Source organism: Physcomitrium patens, chromosome 22, assembly GCF_059467195.1.
Source record: "Physcomitrium patens ecotype Gransden chromosome 22, ASM5946719v1, whole genome shotgun sequence".
NCBI lineage: Eukaryota > Viridiplantae > Streptophyta > Bryopsida > Funariales > Funariaceae > Physcomitrium > Physcomitrium patens.
In genome coordinates this window covers 8,444,239-8,466,153 of record NC_143431.1, presented here as the reverse complement: position 1 = coordinate 8,466,153, position 21,915 = coordinate 8,444,239, and the positions used below count along the sequence as shown (strand labels likewise).

The following is a 21,915-nucleotide window of genomic DNA, read 5'->3' as shown; positions in this document are numbered from 1 at the left end:
AACTGCTTAGTGTAGACATTAATCTATAAACTTTAATATTAAATAAAAAAAATTACAAAGAAGAATAATCTACTATCTTTAAAAAAACAAAAAAAAAAATATATATATATATATATATATATAATATGTGGTATTTATCTTTTATTGAAAATAAACATAATATGCTATTATACAATAATCTCGATGCATTATATAGGTTACAAATTAGATAAATTTTAGAATCTAATTTTACAAAAAAAATTATTAAAAAATAAATATAAAATCAAATTCAAGGTTTAAATTTTATTTTGGCATATTTATGATTTTTATTTTTATTTTTAAAGCTGAAATACCATTGAAGGATATTTTTAACTCACTTGATTCTAATTTATCAACTTAAAATTTTATTTCCAAACTTCAAATGAAATGTCCCGAACTTCAAATTAAGTTGAGAGGAAGAGACGAGGCTTGTATGTGATAGGAAAGAATTATTGTATTTATAGCGGCACACACACATACATGACTCAATTATTTCATTTAGTCTCCCTTAAAAGCATGGGGTGAAGACAGTTTCATCCACGCCGAGCCTCATTCATTCACCCCAAGTCTGGTCTATCCACGAATACAAACGCAGCACCGTGGGATCCATTCTCCACCGGAAACCGACGCCGCGGTCGGTGGGACGTCATCCACAGGTTAGTGACTGAGGATGGCCTCGCTTCGTCTCTAAATGGCACTGCCCCCTCTCCTTCTTCCCTCAGATCGTACCCCCCATTCCCCAATTGCTCTTGCAGGCAACCTTTGAGTGCTTCGCTTGGTTACTTGCCTCCTCCGTGTCCTTCTCCGTCACGATGGCCACCACTCTTGCAGTCATGCAGATCATCCCTGCCGCCCAGGTACTCATCTTCAACTTCGACAGTCTTATTCTTACTCGTCGCTTGGATTATAACTTCAGGTGCAGTGTTCTGGCTTGTGGGGTGGATTGGTTGTTGAAGCATAGACTTCGACGATCGGCTTTAAAGTTGCTTAGTTTTGGGGGATCTAGAGCATTGCATTGGGTTCACCTGAGTTGATTGTCGTCAGGGAAGGTGTACCTTTGTATATTTTTTCGTTGACTGGAGCTAATACAAATTGGACTAGAGCAGTCGATGATTTCGAGGTTTGGGTTGATAAGTACAGGGAAAGATGCGTGCTGCGAAGTGCTTTATGTTGCTGTGGAGTTCGTTTTAGAACGAGTTTGCTGGTAGAGAACGATTCTAGAGGGGAAATGTTGCGCGTGTGGTATGTCATGAGATTGATTGTGTTATGATGTAGCGGTGAAGCTGATGAGATGGATGTTCTGGTGGCTTCTTTCAGGGGAATTCCCCCTTGGCTTCGTCAGCCGAGTGAAGAGCACCGTGCCGAGCTCTGCATTCTTCGGATGCAAGAGCAAGGTGTCCGCTAATGGAACCTTGGGCATTGCCAATGGCAAGAGCCGTGTGGTGGCCGAGGCTGAGTCCTCCAAGACCAAGGTCGACAGGTGGGCTGGACTGGGGAACGATATCTCCGATGATCAACAGGACATCCAGCGCGGGAAGGGTATGGTGGATGCCCTCTTCCAGGGTGCTCAGGGGTTGGGTACCCAGAACGCTATTATGAGCTCGTGGGGTTACGTCAGCCAGGGTCAGAGGACGTGAGTGCTCTTCTCTCTTCATCTCTGCCGACTGAACTTTTCTGAGGGTCTTATAAACGCAAATAGCGATGGAGGAATACTGCTGTTACAGTCTAATAGTGTTTCAACATAATTGAAAGAGTTATCTCACGTGATAGAATGTATCGTACCTACAGTGGTTCCACGCAAATTGTTGTACTCTTGACAGCCCATGTTGGTGAGGTAATGATTTCTGTTTCGTTTGGAAACTGAATTAATATGAGGTGACATCGACTGCAGATACTCCATGGACAACATCAAGGATGGCCTCTACATTGCACCCGCCTTCATGGACAAGTTGGTGATCCACATCGCCAAGAACTTCATGAACTTGCCTGGGATTAAGGTGCCTCTGATCCTGGGTATCTGGGGAGGCAAGGGACAAGGTAAATCGTTCCAATGCGAACTGGTCATGTCCAAGCTCGGCATCAAGTAAGTGACCATAGCTTCAGTATGCGGGGGAAGCAAGATTTCATTTTCTTAGTTGTCATTGATGTTCTAGACAACACTAATAAGAACCTGTTTGCAAAGCCAAGAAAAATTTCTGGAAACAATTGAAGGCGAGGTAATGCTATTTGAAACAATTTAACATGATTGAGATTTGCGTGTGTGCAGCCCTATTGTGATGAGTGCCGGAGAGTTGGAGTCTGGAAACGCTGGAGAGCCAGCCAAGCTCATCAGGCAGAGGTACAGGGAGGCTGCGGACGTCATCAAGAAGGGCAAGATGTGCGCCCTCTTCATCAACGACCTGGACGCTGGTACCGGACGAATGGGAGGAACTACCCAGTACACTGTCAATAACCAGATGGTGAACGCCACCCTCATGAACATAGCGGACAACCCTACCAACGTGCAGTTGCCTAGTATCTACAACAAGGAGACCATCCCTCGTGTGCCGATTATCGTGACTGGAAACGATTTCCCCACTCTGTATGCTCCCCTCATCCGTGACGGACGTATGGAGAAGTTCTACTGGGCACCAACCCGTGAGGACCGAATCGGAGTGTGCAAGGGTATCTTTAGGCTGGATAACGTGCATGATTACGACGTGGCCAAGCTAGTGGACCAGTTTCCCGGACAGTCTATCGGTACGTTACGAATCCCAAGCACTTGCTATTTCGCTGGTTGCATTTGGAATTCTTTGTTTGCGAGTCTCTCGATCTGTGGCTTGCAGTTGATTACCAAATTGATGTGGAGAGAATTTTTTTTAAAAAAGACGCAGTTATGATGCTAACGTGACGTCGGTGTCGCTTGTTCCTCACTGGATGGGTAAATTGGTGGTGTAGATTTCTTTGGTGCCTTGAGGGCCCGTGTGTACGATGACGAGGTGAGGAAGTGGATCGCCAAGGTGGGAATCGAGAACATCGGCAGGAACCTGGTGAACTCGAAGGATGGTCCCCCAACCTTCCAGAAGCCGGCAATGACCATCGACAAGCTGATGGAGTACGGAAACTTGCTCGTCCAAGAGCAGCAGAACGTGAAACGTGTGCAATTGGCTGATAAGTATTTGTCATCCGATGCTCTTGTCGACGCGAACGCCGACGCCATCCAGCAAGGGACCTTCTACGGTAAGAAAACTGGGTGGATGGAAACCATGATGTCGAAATTCATTGTATATGGTGTGCCCTTGCGTGCCACTTCTCAACTGTATTTTTTTTTCATGCCTCCGCGTAAATCGTTTGCGAATTTTCGTGACTGACATGGATTGTACTGTCTTTTAGGATCGAGCGCGTAAGCCATGAGTATCATCAAGCTTCCGAATGGACTTAGAAATTCTTGTTGTGTACTGAATACACATTCATGTTTTGAATTAGCAAAACATCACGAAGTTGTTCTTGCACGGTTCAGATGGATGTTAGCTTAGTACACACCAGATAAGAATAGAATATATGAACTGAAACTGAAACATTCTGAGGTGCTGCTTGAAATGATGCTAAGAGGAGGTAGATGTGTAACAGAACTAGTTCATGAATTATTATAATTTTTTTCATCATGAAGTTAAAACATTTTACAACAGTTTCAAAAATCCTTTGAGCCTGAAAAAGCCACTGTCGGTGAGAACATCACATCAACAAGTCATAAACTTTTCACTAAAAATAAATGGTTCTTCTGCGCTATTTATTTCATAGTTTCGAAGTCCCCTAATGAACTAGAGCATTCTGCATGCCTAGCGGGCTTCTTGACTCGTCAGACCTAGCTTCTGTTCGCAAATTCTGCCGCTACTCTACCCTACGTTGATTAGCTTCAGTGCTCATTTATGGTGGGAACATTATTAAACCCAATCCCACACACGGAGCTTGCCTCATATTCCTAAAGTTCACTGCAATAGCGAGGCCACATATAACTTGAGGGTTTGGACAATACCGAAGTAGATCAGCAACTGTGCCAGTATCAGCTAGCCTCCACTTTATAAGAGTTTGTGCATCCATTACATGAGACCCTCCAATTTGGATTGACTTGCTCTTCCTTTCAAACAGAAATGTCATGTGACCGCCAACTTGTGTTTTGAGTGCAACAAAACGTGTGAAATAGCAGTCTATACTTCTATCGATGAAGAGATCATACAGCAAGGTAGCTGTTGAGTCCTGGGCACGATAGCCACAACCTGTCCACAGCGTGCAATTAGATAATCTGTTTGAAGTTATACTAAGGAAGCTACACGAACACTTACTACCTCACCATTACATTGTCAATAGTAACATGTAAATTCAGGGCAATATCCTGTTTCACGACAGTTTTTAACTTCTGATATACATTGATACAGGAATTACTGCACATCAGTTTTGACGCAACATTTGCATTTAAGACCATGGTGGATCTGGAAATAAAAGTTTTAAATGAAATACTCGTTACTTCATCTTACGCAGCAACCGTCTGAGGTATTTGGATTTTAGATGAACAGAATGTCATAACATCGAAGATTTTACAAATTTGTGAAACATCCAGATGCCTGGAGCATGCATCTAGGCAAAATCTTCCACCAGCAAAAGTATTCAGTGTGCCCATATTTAATGCAACCTCAGCTTCTGGTCTACCTTTGGTGCCAAAAACCTTCGCACTCATAGCAGCATATGGATGCACATACTGTACCTGTACATCACATACAGTTGGTTACAAGTATTCTTTGGCTTCATCAATGTAAAGTATGTTGACAACATGTGTTTCACGACAAGCGAAAGTAATCACCCTAAATCAACCTGAATTCAGTGATGGCCTGAAGAAATGTTCCTATCACTTCATGATTATTGAAGAAACGTCGTCTCTGATAGATGTATGATGTGGCTAAATTTGTATCTATAAAGACACCATCGTCACAAAGAGTGGTACAGAATGTAATACATTGACAGCCCCACCACAGGATCCCTCCTTCATCGAAGTCGATACTACCACCGTCACGCCTGGGCACAACACATTCAAGAAAGTTGTTGTGCCACTTATCTGCAGAGGTGATACAAATTATGTGCTAGAGGTGAGTTTCGATGGATAGAGGACTAGATTCGAGGATCAAATCTACACTGGTGTAATCCGGTCACGAGCGCACCCGACTAATTTTTTAAGTGGGTTAAGAAAGGTAACAAAACAACGATCTTCATTCATGAGGCAACGTGAGTACCTGGTTACAAAGGGTGCTGAATGTAATCTCGCACTTTCCTTGACCCTCCACCACGGTGGCACTCATTGTTCCGACTGTGATAACATGAGCTAATGTTGCTGAGGACGTAAGCTTTGTACTCCATGGGCCCAGACATGACACGGATACCGTTTGACCTCCCACGAATCCCCTGTAGAGTAGATCCCTAGCAGAATAGGCTACAGAAGAGAAGTATGTAGGTGGAATTCGTGGAGCTGAGGCACTACTTGCATCTCCCATCGTTGTTGAATTCAGAGCCAGCGGTTGTTCCGCACTCAATAAGTCAAGACTCGTCACCTCTACGATTCTGGAAATGCAATCTCAGTTTGTAGATGCCTGAAAACTGGCTCTTCAAGTCTACGACGTACGCCTTGCTTGTTCCTCTGCACAAGGATAAATACTGCGAGTTGCCAGGAACTGGCTCAAGCTAGCCATCCTCGTTACTGGGCCCAGAAAATGCGATGTGTATTTCTTTACTGTTCTTAAGTGCCCTTCAGTGGGAAAATCAGGACTAGCTCGAAATTCTGCTCGAACTTTCAAGGAACCCAACTCCAATAGCTGGCCCAGAAGTAAACACGATCCAACTTAAAGTTTCCTTTGCCTCCACTTTCTTTGAATCGTTTGGCATTCACCTAGCACAACTTTAGAGATGTACAAGGACCCTATGGGATGCATCCTTGACATTAACTGTTGCTTCCAAACCAAGTCTTCCAATTCATAGATACCCCAACTTCTCATTGCATGTCAAAAAAATAAAATCCGGCGGGATCACCGTAACAAATTGGTTTCATTACTTATGTGCAGGGACCCTGTGTGAGCAACCATAGCCGATGGAATGGTAAAATTATAAGCAAAAGTATCAGACTAGATGAAAGGACGTGAGAAGGCAGGAAGAATCATGAAATGCAGACGGTTGACTGAAGCTGATTCCACAGGTGGAACCCGCTGACCCACCCATTGGAGAACCATGCGAAGCAAAGAAGGCTGCAAAGTGAGAAGAGGACCGTGGTATGTGAACAGGCAGGAAGAGATGAACAAGGAAGGATGCCAAGCACATGAAAAGACAAGGGCCGAAATCCGGGGGGTTGTATTCAAGTTGTCTCTGAGCCTGTCTTAAAGCAAAACCAGTAGGCAGCTTCAAAAGTAGGATCAAAAGATGGAGAAAATCGTAGAACCCATGTCATTCCACTTGCCCAAATTCTATGATGTGTGTGTGGTTCTTAAATGTTTGATACATGTTCCAAAGAGTAATGAAACATTCAAAGGAATCTCTTAGAAATCTTTTGTGTAAATTTCTCATATGGAATTCTATATACTTTTGTTTTGGTAAAAAGAAATTGTGATTCTGTAGTAACATTGTATAATGAATAGTAGCAACAACTGTGATGAAAATACGGATTTGAGCGACTGCCAGCTGATGTGCGACAGTTACTAATGCCAAGGTAACAGAATACAGTGATTGATGTCTTGATTGGAACAAGTTTTGTAGTTTTTGAAACTTACACTTTGCTAAGAGTTAACACAAAACAAAAAGATTAATCCAAATCATCAAAGAGTTGTGTTTGAGTGTTGCATTTTAGGACGAGTGAATCACTTGTAGCTAGCTCAAGGAGCAAATTTCATGGAAGATGGCAACAATCGTAGCGAGTGATGTAGAAGATCAAACGACTGCCGACGGGGACTAGGTCTACTCTACCGGTCCACAAGTAAACAGCCTATTGAGACACACATTCTGAAATTGCCATGCGCTCTAACAGCTCCAAAATTGGCACGTCTTTTGTCTCGCAGACATGTTTTGAACATTTTTGTATGCACCAGACAAACTTGTGAGCATAAAGCCCACAGCTCTCTCCTGCCTGCACTTTTTAGACTTCATATATAACAATTCAACTCGAGCCATGAACCTTGCTAAGTCATAAAAATTACTAAGATATTCAGAAATTCTGGGAACTACTATACCTCTTCAAAGGCTCCCACATACTCATGTGCATCTAAATCCAAGAATCTTGGGCATAAAAAAATTCCTGCTAATAAAGGTTCACTACAACTGGTACGCAAGAATAGATGGGGTAACCAGACTTTAAGCCCTAGGCAGACATATTATACCCTTGAGGCTCAAAAACCTTGGTCTTTTGTGAAGGGTTGCTTCTTATTAATTCTGCTTGGATCTATGAGAGGGAACCAGAGAGGCTCCCATCAGGTTGGATAGATTGAGAATCGATACGCACAGGAGTCTGAGTATTGAACTCCTTCCTCAGCCACTCTACTGCCATGAAACTGACCGCAGATGCAGGGACAAACCATAGTACTCGTGGCAATGCTCCTCGAAAGAACCCCTTGATCCCTTCGAGTCTCCAAATTTGTTGCCATGCGTCAAACCAGCCCTTGTATCTGATAAAAGCAAACGGTCTTCAATTAATCCAACGAGGAGAATAAGCTATATAATAGCAGTAGTTCTAGTCTAAAGCGAAGCTTGCACATAAAAGTGTTATTCCTAATTGCATCCATTGAAGCAGTAGTGCCTTGATGGATATAAGAACGCAGAGACGGAAATTAAGACTGTAACTGCACCTCAAAATGCGATTACAGCTATGCAATAAATTTGGGTGACTTACATCATTAAAAGGTGAGACATCGATACAAACACCGCACAGGTAATGCAACACTTACCTCATGTGAGAACCTTGTATTTGAAGCCTGGTCTTTAACACGTCCATAGGTGTCGTCAGAAAAGCACTTAAACCTGCACAGATAAAAATGAATAAAATGAGCTCATACAGAGAGTTGCATCCAAGTGTCCCCCACGCGTCATTAGGGCCAAACCTCCATTGGCGATTATCTTATTTGTGAGGCATTTCCAAGAACAGATAAAACTAATGACGAGGTAAAAGATTTGGCCGCATCATTACAATCTGGCTAATGTAATTGATCCAGTGAAGACTAGCAATGACTGGCATGGCATGTCGGGTGATATTAAACTTGTAGAATCTAATATGCCGTGACGTACATGTTGACATGCTCACTACTAATGCAGACACAAGATTAAGAACACCACGAGAACGTGGAAAGCATACTCAACAGTAGATGAACGTAGCGAGTTTCCAATAGTACTATCAATGTTTCAGTTCAAGTGAGAATAAAGTTCGCTATTTCACAAAAGTTAAAATACTTGAAGCCAAATACAAAATCGCATCAAACAAAAAACCACTGGTGAAACTACCTCCTGCAGTTCCACCCATCATGAGCTCCTCCAATGAGCTAAACTCGTGCTTCTGAAACTCAACTGGAGGTACGGACGAATTTCGCCGTCCAAACACTGTCGCCGCCCTCATTCCTTCATAGAGCATAATCTAAAACTCGAAAAAACATGCCATCGAACCAAAGGTAAATTTAAAGTAAGGATTGCTTCATCACTCCTGACAACACTCAAGTATACGGAAATTCAGAATGTATATTTTAAAGGGTTCGACGAAGCTCGAAGACTATAAGAAGCACCAAGTGCCAACAATAAGTTCTATTAATGCTCCAAGGGAGAAGATTGCCTCACCTGAAACCCTGCAAAGGGAACATCCCTAGCAAGGGTAGAAAAATACCTGCAAATGCAGAGGACGAAGACGAGACTTTAGAAACTACCATGTGATGCAGTAATAAATACATATCTAACTGAGTCGCAAAAACGGATTGCTATCATTAACCATTAAAGCTTAATACTCAACAACCTGAGCCAACTAAGGCAAGCACGATGCAGCTGACTTCATATAAGCTACAAATCAAGTACAAACATGAAACTCTTGATGCAAGATTTAGAGGTGTCCTGTGTGGCAAAGTTATAGTTCCAGGATTCTGTGCTAAAAGAGAGACCTTTAAATATCTTCAAGGGATGCAGAGGCGTGTGTTAGTTACCCAGCATACAGGCCTGAAAGACCCTCGTACTTCAGAATCGCTTGTCCGGCATGCCACATCCCAGGATAATACTGTAAGCTTGGGGTCACAAGTCTAGATGATGCTCCATGTCTTTGGTGCCAACCTTTGCTACTACCTTGAATCTACCATAAACAACCAAGTTAAGATAAGGAACCTACTACTGTCCACTTTAAGGGTTTAGGAGGTAGAACCTACGGTAAACCCAGATCATCAATTTGAAATAATACGGATTTGAGGCAACCGCTAATCAAAATTAATAAATAAATAAACGTTTTCTTTTATTAAAAAAAAAAACAAAACAAAACAAAACAAAATACCTGCATTCGCTGCTTGAGCACTTCACATGGAACGTACACTACTGAACCCAGGGTATCACCTAATAAAGACGGAAAAGTACATAGGCAAGAATTTTATTGAACCAACGGCAAGGATCAGCTGTAAGAAACATCAAACACTACATCCAGATCACTCTTAGAATGTATCAGCCCAAAGACCTTATTCATGGATAACCGTTACTGCAATTAAAAAACGGCAATTCAGATCTACATGTACTAGAGATTACTCTATCAAAAAACTTAAGACAGAAAGATGCATAGTTTCAAGACCATACCAACAGCACCAGCACAAAAGTGGGCCCAGGGGCCAGCCAGATTGGGGCGCTCGTCCTCCAGCCAGTCTTTCGTAGACTCAATAAATCCAAAGTATGTGGCTCCTGTTATCATTGAACCTGTCAAACCTGGTACTACACCCCTGTATAGGGCTGACCAATACCAGCAAAAGAAATAGTGAGATACAATTACTGACAAATGAAATTTGAGAATATGAAACCACAACCTACACTATGCAGTAGTTGCAAGCTCTTGAAATCTACCAGTAACTGTTTAACAATCATTGCTTGGCAGATACGATCACTAAGACGGTTCATTGTGCCGCACATGCAAATATTGATATGCTCACTCTCAGAGCCTAATACGCCTCCTCCTCCATGAGACTTTCTTACATGTCAAATTGAGCTCCCTGTTACAAGGATAAATATGGTTCTCTCATTTGAAATAGAAAAACGATAACTGACTAAAGAAGTTGATTCACTCCATTCGTTATGAGCTGAATCTTGTGCAAAGCAACATCCTCGCGTAAGGCAAGCCCACAAGGGGAACTTAAAACGAGGTTCAGTTGAGCAGGACATTTAGTAGATAATACTTGCACGAATTTTGACGTAAAATCAAATACACTCACCACGAACACCGTCCATAGCCACTATGTTTTTAAGAGCGTGCCCAATGTCGCTCTGCTTCTGCAGATCCCCATCACATCCAAATACATTTCAAGTGTCGAAATAACATAGCCAATAAATTTCCAAATGAAAATTTGACTGCACGCTGCAACCTCAGTAATCCATATATCTACATATCAACATTGAGCAATGATGGTGAATGAACCGACTACAGTAGAATGAAGATGCTACAAGAGTTCTTACATGATGCCAAGAATTTGTTACAAAATGGAAAGGTATGTTCAATGAAATTAATACTCATATGAAGTTCCGCTCCTGTACTCTTTTACATGAGCTGAAGAAAAAACATATTAAGTGAATGCGTATATGCTGTCATTCAAGAATACCTGCAAGGTGACTCCAGATTGGCCACTCTGAATGCGTGTTTTCAAAGTGTCCACTGGATGCATTAATGTCTCTCCGAACCCACTGGCCAGTGCACCCCAAGCAAACTCTCTCCATGCTGTTCATATCGCAATGGGAAAAAGAAAAAGAAAAAGAAAAGCAATTACAATGTGATACTCATTTGAATCATACCGTTCATACACAATAAAACAATATGCCCAAAAACTAAGCAAGTGCTGGAATATAAGCCACCCTAGGGTCTTGACATTAACGGCTGTTCAGAATGCGTCACATTTTTTCAGCAGTTGAGACCATACTGAATCAAAGTTATTGAATATAAAATGAGTTCGCTCCTAAAGTAACCACCACCCAGGAAATTAACCATCACTACTTGAGGTCTAGAACTTACAGAAAAAGCCTTTCGCCGACGACCTGGATGCCTGGAGCCGTGGGCTCAAATTATTTTCTTCCACCATGAGACTATGCAGTTAATTCCAAAAACCTCGTTGTAAGACTAAACCCTAATGTTAAAACTCTGAAACCTAATCATCTCTGTGCATTCTTGGACTACTCGCACCAGCAAATCTTATTTACACCGCCTAACGCCGCTAAATTTGATAAAATAAAATACTACTCCCTTAAACCCATGGAAAGGTACAGCCCATGTTTATAATCTTCGTGCACACGAAGTTATAATCACGATGAGCGTATGCATTGGCAATACATCGCCACCCTAAACTTTTCACCCTCAGCTTGCTTGTGTATGACAGTTCATAAACACTAGATTCCCAATCAGATCATGACCTAACCCCCTGGTACCCTAAGTTATTGCCAATCAACATTCTCTGTCTGCATCCCCAGCTGAAAGAACGCCACAGACTCTCCTCCCAAATGATTCATGTACCTGAATCCATGAAGAAAATGCGTGAAACCAAGAAAATGAACAAAGAATTCCCATCCCAAATTCTTGCACCTGAAGTGATCAAGCACTGTTCAAAAGAGAAGATTGACGATCCAAGGGGCTTGTACATGAGACCAAAAAGCTCCTCCCGACTCCCACACGAACAGCATCCAGAAAAACCTCAAAAATTAAAACCCCAAACCTCAAGTACTACAAATGTACAATTAAACACAATCCAGAACCAGAAGAATCCTAAACCTAAAAATCTGGCACTACAGGGCACCAGTAGCATTATCAACCCACATCGACAAGAGGAAAGAACTAAAATAACTCAGCACAGTGAGAGGATTGCAGCGGGGATAATTCAACGCTCTCAAGTCCAACACACTTCGACACTGAAGAACTCATCAATCAAAGCAAGCTGAAGCTCGAGAAAAGGGATTTGGGGAAACGTAACCCTAAAATTCAATCCAGAAAGAGGGACCCTGTGGCGTGAAGGGTGGCATGAACGATGAGCATATTGAGTGGCCCAGGGGGATGCACCCACCCAGCAGACGCCGTAGCCAAATCCAAAGTCATAGCCAAAGCATATTTGCAACCATGGCCGCTACGCCCACCTTCACCTGTTCCTACGCCCCGCTCCTATCAGAGTTCCCGTGTTCCCCACATGCCCTGCGTTCCCAGTGCCACTTCCTGGAATATTCTGTATCTTTCTTCGTTGTTTCGCCTCGAGAGTTGCCCCCTTCTCAGATTCTAGTTGGGATGTGACCCTGTTCACACGAGCGCATGAGTTATGGAAATATTTTAGAACAACTTTTAACCCATTATTTTGATATTTAGATTTTATAACTCGTGAAAAAGTCTTAGAATAAAACCTTTTTCATGTGGTTATAGTGTAGAAACCTGTGATAATTAACATGGCGTTAAGGTTACCTAGTTCAAATGTAAAAACTCATCATGTATGCAAAAAAAAAATAACAATATTACAATATTACTTGTATGCAATATTACTTCTATGAATACAACATTGATCCTTATTTTTTGCAAAATACTCCTCTTAATACATTAATAAAGCTCAGATATATCTATTTATTGAATTACATATATAATTATATTTTATATGGATTATATGTATATCAATATACATATTTTCATATTTTCATATTTAATTTTCATGTAATGTGTATTTCAAATTATTAAAGTATTCAGTATTTTTCAAAAGAAATCTATTAATGAAATCCAATACAACCATAAAGTGCATAGAACTATAAAAAAATAAAAATAAAATCATTACAATCATGTTTCAATGATATCATCCATTAAAATGCTCCAAATTTTGAAACAAAAAATTATTTTATAAACTAAAATAAAATGAGTAAAAATTAATGAATGAATAAAATCTATCTAATCTAAAAATTAAAGAAAATACATTGAAATTTCATCAAATCTTATAAAAGCATGAATTAAATCCTTAGAAATGTGATAGAGGCATTATTTTTTTAATTCACAGATATAAATATTAAACATAAAATTAAATCAATTTTGAAAGGATTATTTAAGTAATAAAAAATCTTAGAAATTTAATTTAAAACTAATGACATAAATTTTATTATATATATATATATATATATATATATGTGTGTGTGTGTGTGTGTGTGTATATATATATATATATATATGTGTGTGTGTGTGTGTGTATATATATATGTATATATATATATATATATATATGTGTGTGTGTGTGTGTATATATATATATATATATATGTGTGTGTGTGTGTGTATATATATATATATATATATATATGTGTGTGTATATATATATATATATATATATATGTGTGTGTATATATATATATATATATATATATACGTGTGTGTGTGTATATATATATATATATATATATATACGTGTGTGTGTATATATATATATATATATTAAAAATAAGAAATTAGAATTCTTAGAATTACATTTAAAATAAATTTTGTTTATAAACTTTCTAAATCAAAGTTTTACGTTTCATTTTTTAAAAAATACTTCTTAATATATAAAAAAATAAAAAAATAAAAAAATAAAAAATTGAAGTAAATAAATTAAAAATTTAATTTATTAATATAATGTTTTTGATATAGTAGTCTTATGTGTAATGCTTTGTTGTAAGAAAATTCAAAATAAATGCATTAATATTATAAAATTATATTACTAACTATTATATTATTATAAATTATGTTTAATACTAGACAATAAGCAACAATATCTCAGATTTTGTATTGAGGTATATTTCAAATTATGTATTGTTTAAAAATATAAGAGTTTATCTATTCAATGTGCTTATAAAATGATTTTTTTTAAAGTATTACATTCGTGAAAGATTTTAAAATATAAAATTATATATATATATATATATATATTTATATATATATTCATATACATAAAAAATAAAATATAAAAATATCATAATTATATTTTAAGATTTATAACAATATAAGAAAGATAAATATTAATAGAACATAGAATCTTATAATCTATTTTTTAAAATGTATTTTAATAATCCCTTATTGCACCATAATGCATTAAATTTTTCATAGACAAATAGCAAATCTTGCTTAAATGATAAGTATTTTTTAATTTTTGATTTTTTAAATATGCACAAATACCTTTGTTACAAAAAATAAATAAATAAATAAATAAATTCAAACGACAAATTAATCTAAAAAATTATATCTATTTAATCTTATAATATTTTAATAAAAAAAAATTAATTATGTTAAATGATAATATATGATAGAAGGTAGAATGGAAGGTGTCCACACAATAAAAAGAAGGTGTCTAGCCAATGGTTTCCTGAGTATAATATATGATGTTTGAACACATCCAATTACTTCTAAAGGGTATAATGCATTCAGAGCATGTTTTACCACTAGAAATTATTTACAAATAATTTTAATAGGTATTCAAAAGGATTTCATTACAGATACTAATTTTTATTTTATTTTAAATCAGCTTATTGATAATAAATAATGAAGTTATAGTGTTAAGAAGTTTTTTAATATTATTATTTTTTAGAATCCTTATATTAAGTTTAAATACTAATTCAAATAAAAAATAATATTCAAAATCAAAATTAAAAAAAAAAAAAAAAAAAATTGTGTTTGGGAATAAATTAGGAGTCTTAAATCATATAGCTCCTATTATGACTAAACATTATCTTTGTCTAAGAAGTATATTTATTTAAGTCATTGCAAATTGAATCTAAATATTTTCTTATTGAAGTAGTATATTTCATCATAATTTGGATTGATGTACTACAAATATATTTATTTTAACTAATTTTTGTATTCATCTTTTAAAATAAGTAAATCAAATAAAGTTGAATTAGTTTTGTATAAGCTTTTATCAACTTTTCATGTGATAGCTTAGAGTATTAGACATTAATGATTCAATATTTTAATCTGTACTATTGTATTCAAAACTTAAAAATTAAAAATTAAACAATAAATTTTCTTTGTAGTAAATTTAAATAAATAAAGGGGATAAAATATTAAAAAAATAAAATAATTTTTAAAAATTAGAACTTTCATATTATTTTATTGAATATATTTGGATTAGTAGTCTTAGATATATTTTTTTATTATTGATAAAAATAAATCTTACAAAAAAGCTTTCGTCTAAAATTCTACTATAACTGTCCATAGGCTTTTTACTTAGATGTTACTAAGTTTTAACCTAAATATTACTTAGAATTATTATCTCATTATTGGTAAGTTTCTTAAAGCTAACATAATTTTTTTAAAGAGGGTTCTCTATGGTTAGAGCAAAATATTCTTGTTCAAACAAAAAAAACTTGGTTGAAATTAATATCCTAGTCAAGGATATTATATTCTCTTTACAACAAGTTAGAATTTTTAATAGAAAGACAATTCAATTTTCTATTTTAAAACTTATAATAATATATCATCAAAAAAAAAAAAACAAAACAAAAACAAAAACAAAAACCTAACAAACCCAACAAACAAACAAAGTAAAATAAAATGAAAACAAAATTGCAACCTCTAAGACTAAATGACTCATGTTAAAACAATGAAAATCCATTCACTTAGTAAATAAACAGATATATATATATATATATATATATATAAGCCATTATAAGATAATATATTAGTTTAAAATTAGATAATCAAGATAAACAAAGAAAATATTTGATTATCTAATTTGATTTGCCAAGACAAACTTTAGAATATTCCAAGCAATGTCTTATCCTGGTTGAATTTGTTGTCTTGCTTCTAATCATATTAGTTTAAAAATATATTTAAGGTTGTATGTTTTGAATATCTTGTGTAATATGTTAATATTTTTAAGACCTTATGAAGCTTAAATATCTTAATTTTATATATGTTAATAAAAATAATTTTAAAAAAGTAATTCGTGCCTAAAATATTGTTCTATTTACACATAAACTACCTTTTTTTATTAAGTAATGTTTTTGGAATATTATATTAAAATTTTAAATAATAAATTTTTAAAATAATAATCATTATATTTAAAAAATTTTATTATAAAAAAATAAATGAAGAATTTAATGATTTTTTTATTAGTTTTTAAAAAGTATATATTTTTGTTTTCCATAAAATAGTTTGAGTATTGCTACTATTTTTTCTATTCTGGTATGCTACAGGGTAAATAGGTTTTGTTGTACTAATATGTTATACTTTGTAAGCATAAAATTCATAAAAATGAGAATAAAAGACTAATTATATTAAAAAAAACTGATTTTTACGTACTTTTGAATTTTTCTTCCAAATAATATTTTATTAATTTCTTACCAATAAAAAAGGTTTTTATGAAATATATTTTAATATTTTTTTGGTTTTCTTTTTCTTACATTAAGTTAAAGTTAAATTATTTGGTGGAAAATTTTCTATTTTTTTTTTTACTTTAAAGTCTTCATATAGAATGCTATATATTTAAAAAAATTTAAGCACAACATATTGTTTTTAGTTCTACAATCCTATTTTTAGACATTAGGTTGTTTTTAATAATTTTATAAAAAATTAATTTATCTTTGTATTTTTATCTAATAATATGTTTTTAGACATATATCAAGTTCTTTGTAATTTCTTTGACTTGTGTCTTATTCCTTTATTGTTTAAATGTTTGTGTGTAAAATATTAAATTTACTGTTTTAAATCTCAGATTTTTATGTGGTGTTATATTGCTATAAAAGAGTCTATAACGCTATTGTAAGCTCTAAAAAAATCAAAACACTATTTTTGTCATATGTCATAAATTTTTTTTATGTTTCTACAATGATTTATTTTTATTTGAATGAATATTGTATAAAAAGTTCAATGAGTTATTCTTTCTTCTTTTTTCTTGATATTTAGAGTTGATTCTATAACAAATTAGCCATTAAATATAAGTGTGGATTTATTTATTTTTTTGTTTTGTATTTTTTATTTTTCTTATTCAATAAAAATAGTAAATATGATTCTTCAAAATTACAATCTTAATATGTAATTTTTACTTCTATTCAATTTAGATATAATAATGATTTAATTAAAACATACACACACACACACACACATATATATATATATATATATTAGTCAATTATAAAATTTAAATGTATTATGTATTTATTTTTTAAAAAATATTTATAAAAGAGTGTGTGTGTTCAAAATAATATTAATATTTATATAGATACATACTTAGAAAATAGAATATATTTAAAATTTATTTTTTTGAAAAAACATCATATAATTTATTTTTCTATTTTCAAAATTTTTGGCACTTTATAGCTATTAGTTAAAACATAACTTCTTTGATAAAAAAATTTATTTTGAAATATCAATAAAATTTAGGTAACCACTAGGTAGACACCTCTCTTTTACTACATAAACAACTCTCCCTCTGCTATACACCCTCACATATACTTAATAAACCTCTTATTAAATTTTCTTTTAATAATGTATTTTTATGTCTAACTACTTAATGTAACTTACAATTATAACTTGACAATATATTTTAATACTACATACTATAATCTTCACTTTAGCACTCTAAATTCCTACAAATCACAATTTAATACTAAAACAAACATCAAAGATTAGTTTAGAAAGAAAATTCATGTTAGATTAGTTCAAGTTGGTCCTTGCATTCAACAAGCTATTGGAATCTATAATAGAACTGAATCACTTTCAAATACATCAACAAAATTCAAACCACTATTCAAGAGCCCTCTCACTCTACAAAAAACTTCTTCCCTATGACATCTTCTATCAAACTTAGTAAATTTTTCCTCTTGCTCTCATCATATTTAAACAATTCTTAAATACTCATTTTTGTTTTGTTTAGAGGACCACACAACCAAAATGGATTTTCAATTCTTTCAAAATACCTTAAATTGTATCATGCCTCCAAACCAACTTGTAGACATTGTCAAAAGCTGCCCTTGTATAAATCAAAAAACAACCATTATTCATGTGGAAAGATTCCAAATCCAATCCAAGCCTATCAACCAATGATTGACAAACTTTACAAAGATGAAATTGATGGTTTAGAGTGATGGAGGTGGTGGTTTAATGTGTTTTTATGGACAGTTTTGGCCAAGTCTATGTATTGGTGTAGGGGATCAAAGTGTAAAGCCCTCTCAAATTTTATATCAATCAAACTACTTTTCAAATTTTTTCTTGTGGAGCACATTAGAATCTTACTTCTCCTTTGAATTTTTTTTTTTTTTCCAAAAAAAACCCCAGATCTGATCGCCATTGCAGAGTGAGCACAGCACAGCAAAGGCGATGGTTGCCACATCCCCACGTAGATGATGCTTCACTCGATGCTAATATCATCTGCCTGGAAGCTCAACATGTGCGAAGCAGTGTTTGTGCCCAGCGCAAGAGCACCCCAGTGGCTGCCCATCTGCCTGGACAAAGTTGATCATTTCATTGCTGAACCGAAGGAATCTCTGAAATTGTTAGGGTTGGAGTTGCAGGCGAAGTAATGCGTGGAAGAGTGAGTCGCAGAGGATTGAGGTGGAGTCGTCATCCTTCGTCGTCGTCGTTGTTGTGGGGAGTGACAGGTTCCGAGGTAGTGTGACGGGCTTCGATCGCCGTGGTTGTCTTTGAGCATTGTGCAAGAGTCGTGACTTGTGTGGTGTTTAGAATGGGTGTGAGTGATCTGTCAGTAACGTTTTCAGAAGTGTCGGTAGAACTAGAGTGAGTCCGACCGGCACGTTGGCGGTACTAGGCTGCTTTGACTCTTAGGGAGATTGACAAGTGGAATTGTTGGATGTTGGATGTTGGATGCAGGTGTAGAGAGAGGCAGGTTTTTTTGTTTCGAGAAGTTGAATCGAGTGACGAATCACTTAAGTGCATTCCTTGTTTTCGGAATCGGACAGTGGGATTAGAGAGGTTCTGTGTTACCGAGGAATATGAGTTTTTCTACGAATTCTGCAGTGGCACAGCACTACACAATTCAGAGGCGTCATGGTACACCCACTACGACATTGTTGTTGTCTGTCGCGAGTAGTGCGGCCCTCCCGACGTCGCAGAAGGGCTTCCGACGAGGAGCCATGTTTACCAGGGAGGAGAAGGAAGTGAAGCCTAAATTAGTGTTCAACTGGAGGGCCCAGGCGGGTGAGCACGCGCCTGGTTCAGCATTCGAGATGGCGGAGAAAGTGGGCAAGCAGCTGTTCCAAACAATTCCTGGTTCTGGTCCTCCACCAGCAGTGAAGAGGACCTACAAGGTGACAGTGGTGGGAGTGGGGAATGTGGGCATGGCGTGCGCGCAAACCATTCTGACGCAAGATCTCTGCGATGAGCTTGCGCTGGTGGATGTTGTGGAGGAGAAGCTGAAGGGGGAGATGCTTGACCTTCAGCACGCCGCAGCATTTCTGCCAGGATCCAAGATTATGGCTGACACGGATTACAAGGTGACGGAAGGCTCTGACCTTTGCATTGTGACTGCGGGAGCTCGGCAGCGAGAGGGAGAGTCGCGTCTCGCGCTCGTGGAGAAGAACGTTACCCTGTTTAAGAATATCATTCCTCAACTTGTGAAGTATAGCCCGGATACCACGCTTCTGATCATTTCCAACCCTGTTGATGCACTCACTTACGTCGCTTACAAGCTGTCCGGGCTCCCGCCCAACCGAGTCATTGGCTCGGGAACTAACCTTGATTCCTCCCGCTTCCGCTGGTTGCTGGCAGATCACCTCCATGTTAATGCGCAGAATGTGCACGGGTACATTGTTGGAGAGCACGGCGATAGCTCAGTGCCTCTTTGGTCCAGCGTCAGTGTTGGGGGTGTCCCGTTCCTTGCTTTCCTCAAGCACAAGCAGATCGAGTATACCATCGACACGCTTACCGAGTTGCATAAGATGGTGGTGGACGGTGCCTACGAGGTGATCAAGCTCAAGGGTTACACGTCGTGGGCGATTGGTTACTCCGTCGCAAGTCTAGTGAAGAGCTTGTTGCGTGACCAGAGACGAATCCATCCCGTGTCTGTGTGCGCTCAGGGCTTCCACGGCATCGAAGACGAGGTTTACTTGAGCCTGCCAGCGGAGATTGGACGCACTGGTATCATCGGCGTCCTGGACAACCCCTTGACAGATGACGAGAGGGCACAGCTTCAGAAGTCTGCGAAGACCTTGACCGAGGTTCAAAAGCAGTTGGACATCTACTAGGGTTTTCATCGATTTAGATTTTGCTGGAATCAGAGAAACGATAACCTCCATCAATTGTTTTGGAATCGAAACGTGATGAATCCAGAGGACTCTTCCGCCATGCTGATTGTAAGCTAGCAAAGTGGATGTCAGCACCCTTGGCCGAACCCAAGTGCGTGTTGCTGGGTGCGTTACTCCAAGGTTCAATTGTACAGATCAGGGCTGTTTGTTGCATTTTCCCAATGATAGATCTGTATAGAGCCACTCGAGGCAAGATCAGAAGTCGTTTTCTGAATTATATCCATGTGTCTAGACCAACTTGTCACACGGCCAATACTAGTTCATTGTGACAATTGTTTCCTTCACTTCCATGCTTCAACTCAAGTGCGTATTCGCTCAGATTGCAAAGCACGTGATTCCAGTATCTCGCTTCACAACATGTCTGAAGTCTCAGCAACCCTTGTTCACAAGCTACTGATTTGTAGAACCTTGGGAACATCTCAGAATAAGTGAGGATTGCATTTCGTATCCATTTTCACTGTCAGTAGTTTGGGACGCCGTGGACACGAGCCCACCCTGCCACAAAATGCAGACATAAACACTTTTGCTAGAATTGACAAAATCTTCATCATCCAGCTCATAATTCTCCACACTCCCCAAGAACTACCAACGTTACTGAAATCCAAAGATTTTTGTCACCCGACTGTGTCTAGATATTAGCAACACTGCGTAGGATGCAGCATCTACCTTAGCAAACAAGGCTTGTGTTTATCAATCGTAAAATATCTGAGACGAAACTTAGATTCGTGAGTTTCTAATCAAAATGATGAGGAGGGGGGATTATACAAGTGGCCTCCGAGCAAAGCTCCAGCGTTCGTTATGTGACAAGCATCTTATGAATTCTGATTCTGCTGCATATCAGAGCTAAAATACAAATAGATGTGAGGCTAACTATTGTGCTCATTCTTGAGATACCACGCTCCGACAGCGGTGAAATTTGAGTCGTGGTCACAAGGATTTGGCGAGGCGAGTCGGGTTTTTCCATGGATTTATTGTTGTACAGGATTTGCTTCTGAAACTCCAAAACTTTTCAAACATCTTGTCGAAGCATTCGGAAGTAACTAGGATACGGAAACATCCACCTCATACCATCAATTCGATGGATCTGTTTATGAAATTCCTGTCTATATAGCAATCAGATGAACATTGGTCCTTTTTGGAAGTATGATTTTGAACCAATTATCAGTCTATTTAAATAGAAATCATGTTATTTTGGAGTGATTTTAAAAGTTATTTGTGCAAGTATTGGAGTGATTTTAAAAGTTACTTGCACAATTTTATAGAAGCTACCATTTAGTTTCTATGAATATTACGTTCAATATTTTCTTAAATTAAGAAAAGATTCTTATTGTAGTGAAATATTCTTAATTAAATTCCTATCCAAAAGAATTCAATTTTTGAAGATTTTGATAGAAGGAACTATTTGTGTACTTCACTCCATTGTAATGGAAA

At 37.0% G+C, this 21,915-nt stretch overlaps 4 protein-coding genes across 7 annotated transcripts; 2 read left to right on the top strand and 2 right to left on the bottom strand.

Annotated features, from left to right (window-relative positions):
- The first annotated feature begins 749 nt into the window (after positions 1–749).
- LOC112274662 (ribulose bisphosphate carboxylase/oxygenase activase 2, chloroplastic) lies at positions 750–3,685 on the top strand. Its single transcript, XM_024504325.3, has 6 exons — positions 750–875; positions 1,336–1,651; positions 1,910–2,101; positions 2,285–2,757; positions 2,956–3,237; positions 3,391–3,685. Exons 2-6 carry the CDS (start codon positions 1,560–1,562, stop codon positions 3,402–3,404), a joined length of 1,053 nt encoding a protein of 350 aa, XP_024360093.1. The 5' UTR covers positions 750–875; positions 1,336–1,559; the 3' UTR covers positions 3,405–3,685.
- On the bottom strand, positions 3,530–6,359 carry LOC112274994 (mitochondrial outer membrane porin). Its single transcript, XM_024504906.3, has 4 exons — positions 5,283–6,359; positions 5,009–5,107; positions 4,705–4,759; positions 3,530–4,274 (listed from the first exon to the last, which is right to left on the bottom strand). Exons 1-4 carry the CDS (start codon positions 5,538–5,540, stop codon positions 3,925–3,927), a joined length of 762 nt encoding a protein of 253 aa, XP_024360674.1. The 5' UTR covers positions 5,541–6,359; the 3' UTR covers positions 3,530–3,924.
- A 671-nt stretch (positions 6,360–7,030) lies between these two features.
- LOC112275282 (uncharacterized) lies at positions 7,031–12,372 on the bottom strand. 4 transcript variants are annotated; one of them, XM_024505522.3, is made up of 11 exons: positions 12,291–12,372; positions 11,252–11,746; positions 10,845–10,960; positions 10,461–10,518; positions 9,835–9,984; positions 9,542–9,600; positions 9,204–9,346; positions 8,848–8,893; positions 8,521–8,650; positions 7,971–8,043; positions 7,031–7,691 (listed from the first exon to the last, which is right to left on the bottom strand). In XM_024505522.3, the coding sequence occupies exons 2-11, from the start codon at positions 11,316–11,318 to the stop codon at positions 7,469–7,471; spliced, it is 1,065 nt and encodes a 354-aa protein (XP_024361290.1). In that variant the 5' UTR covers positions 11,319–11,746; positions 12,291–12,372; the 3' UTR covers positions 7,031–7,468. The 4 variants fall into 4 exon arrangements, with proteins under 4 accessions (XP_024361290.1, XP_024361289.1, XP_090102280.1 ...); XM_024505521.2 differs by having other exon boundaries at positions 12,201–12,338; XM_090246154.1 differs by lacking the exon at positions 12,291–12,372 and adding an exon at positions 11,872–12,164.
- A 6,190-nt stretch (positions 12,373–18,562) lies between these two features.
- Positions 18,563–20,827, top strand: LOC112275383 (L-lactate dehydrogenase B). Its single transcript, XM_024505726.3, has 2 exons — positions 18,563–18,830; positions 19,052–20,827. The coding sequence occupies exon 2, from the start codon at positions 19,174–19,176 to the stop codon at positions 20,422–20,424; it is 1,251 nt and encodes a 416-aa protein (XP_024361494.1). The 5' UTR covers positions 18,563–18,830; positions 19,052–19,173; the 3' UTR covers positions 20,425–20,827.
- The last annotated feature ends 1,088 nt before the right edge of the window (positions 20,828–21,915 follow it).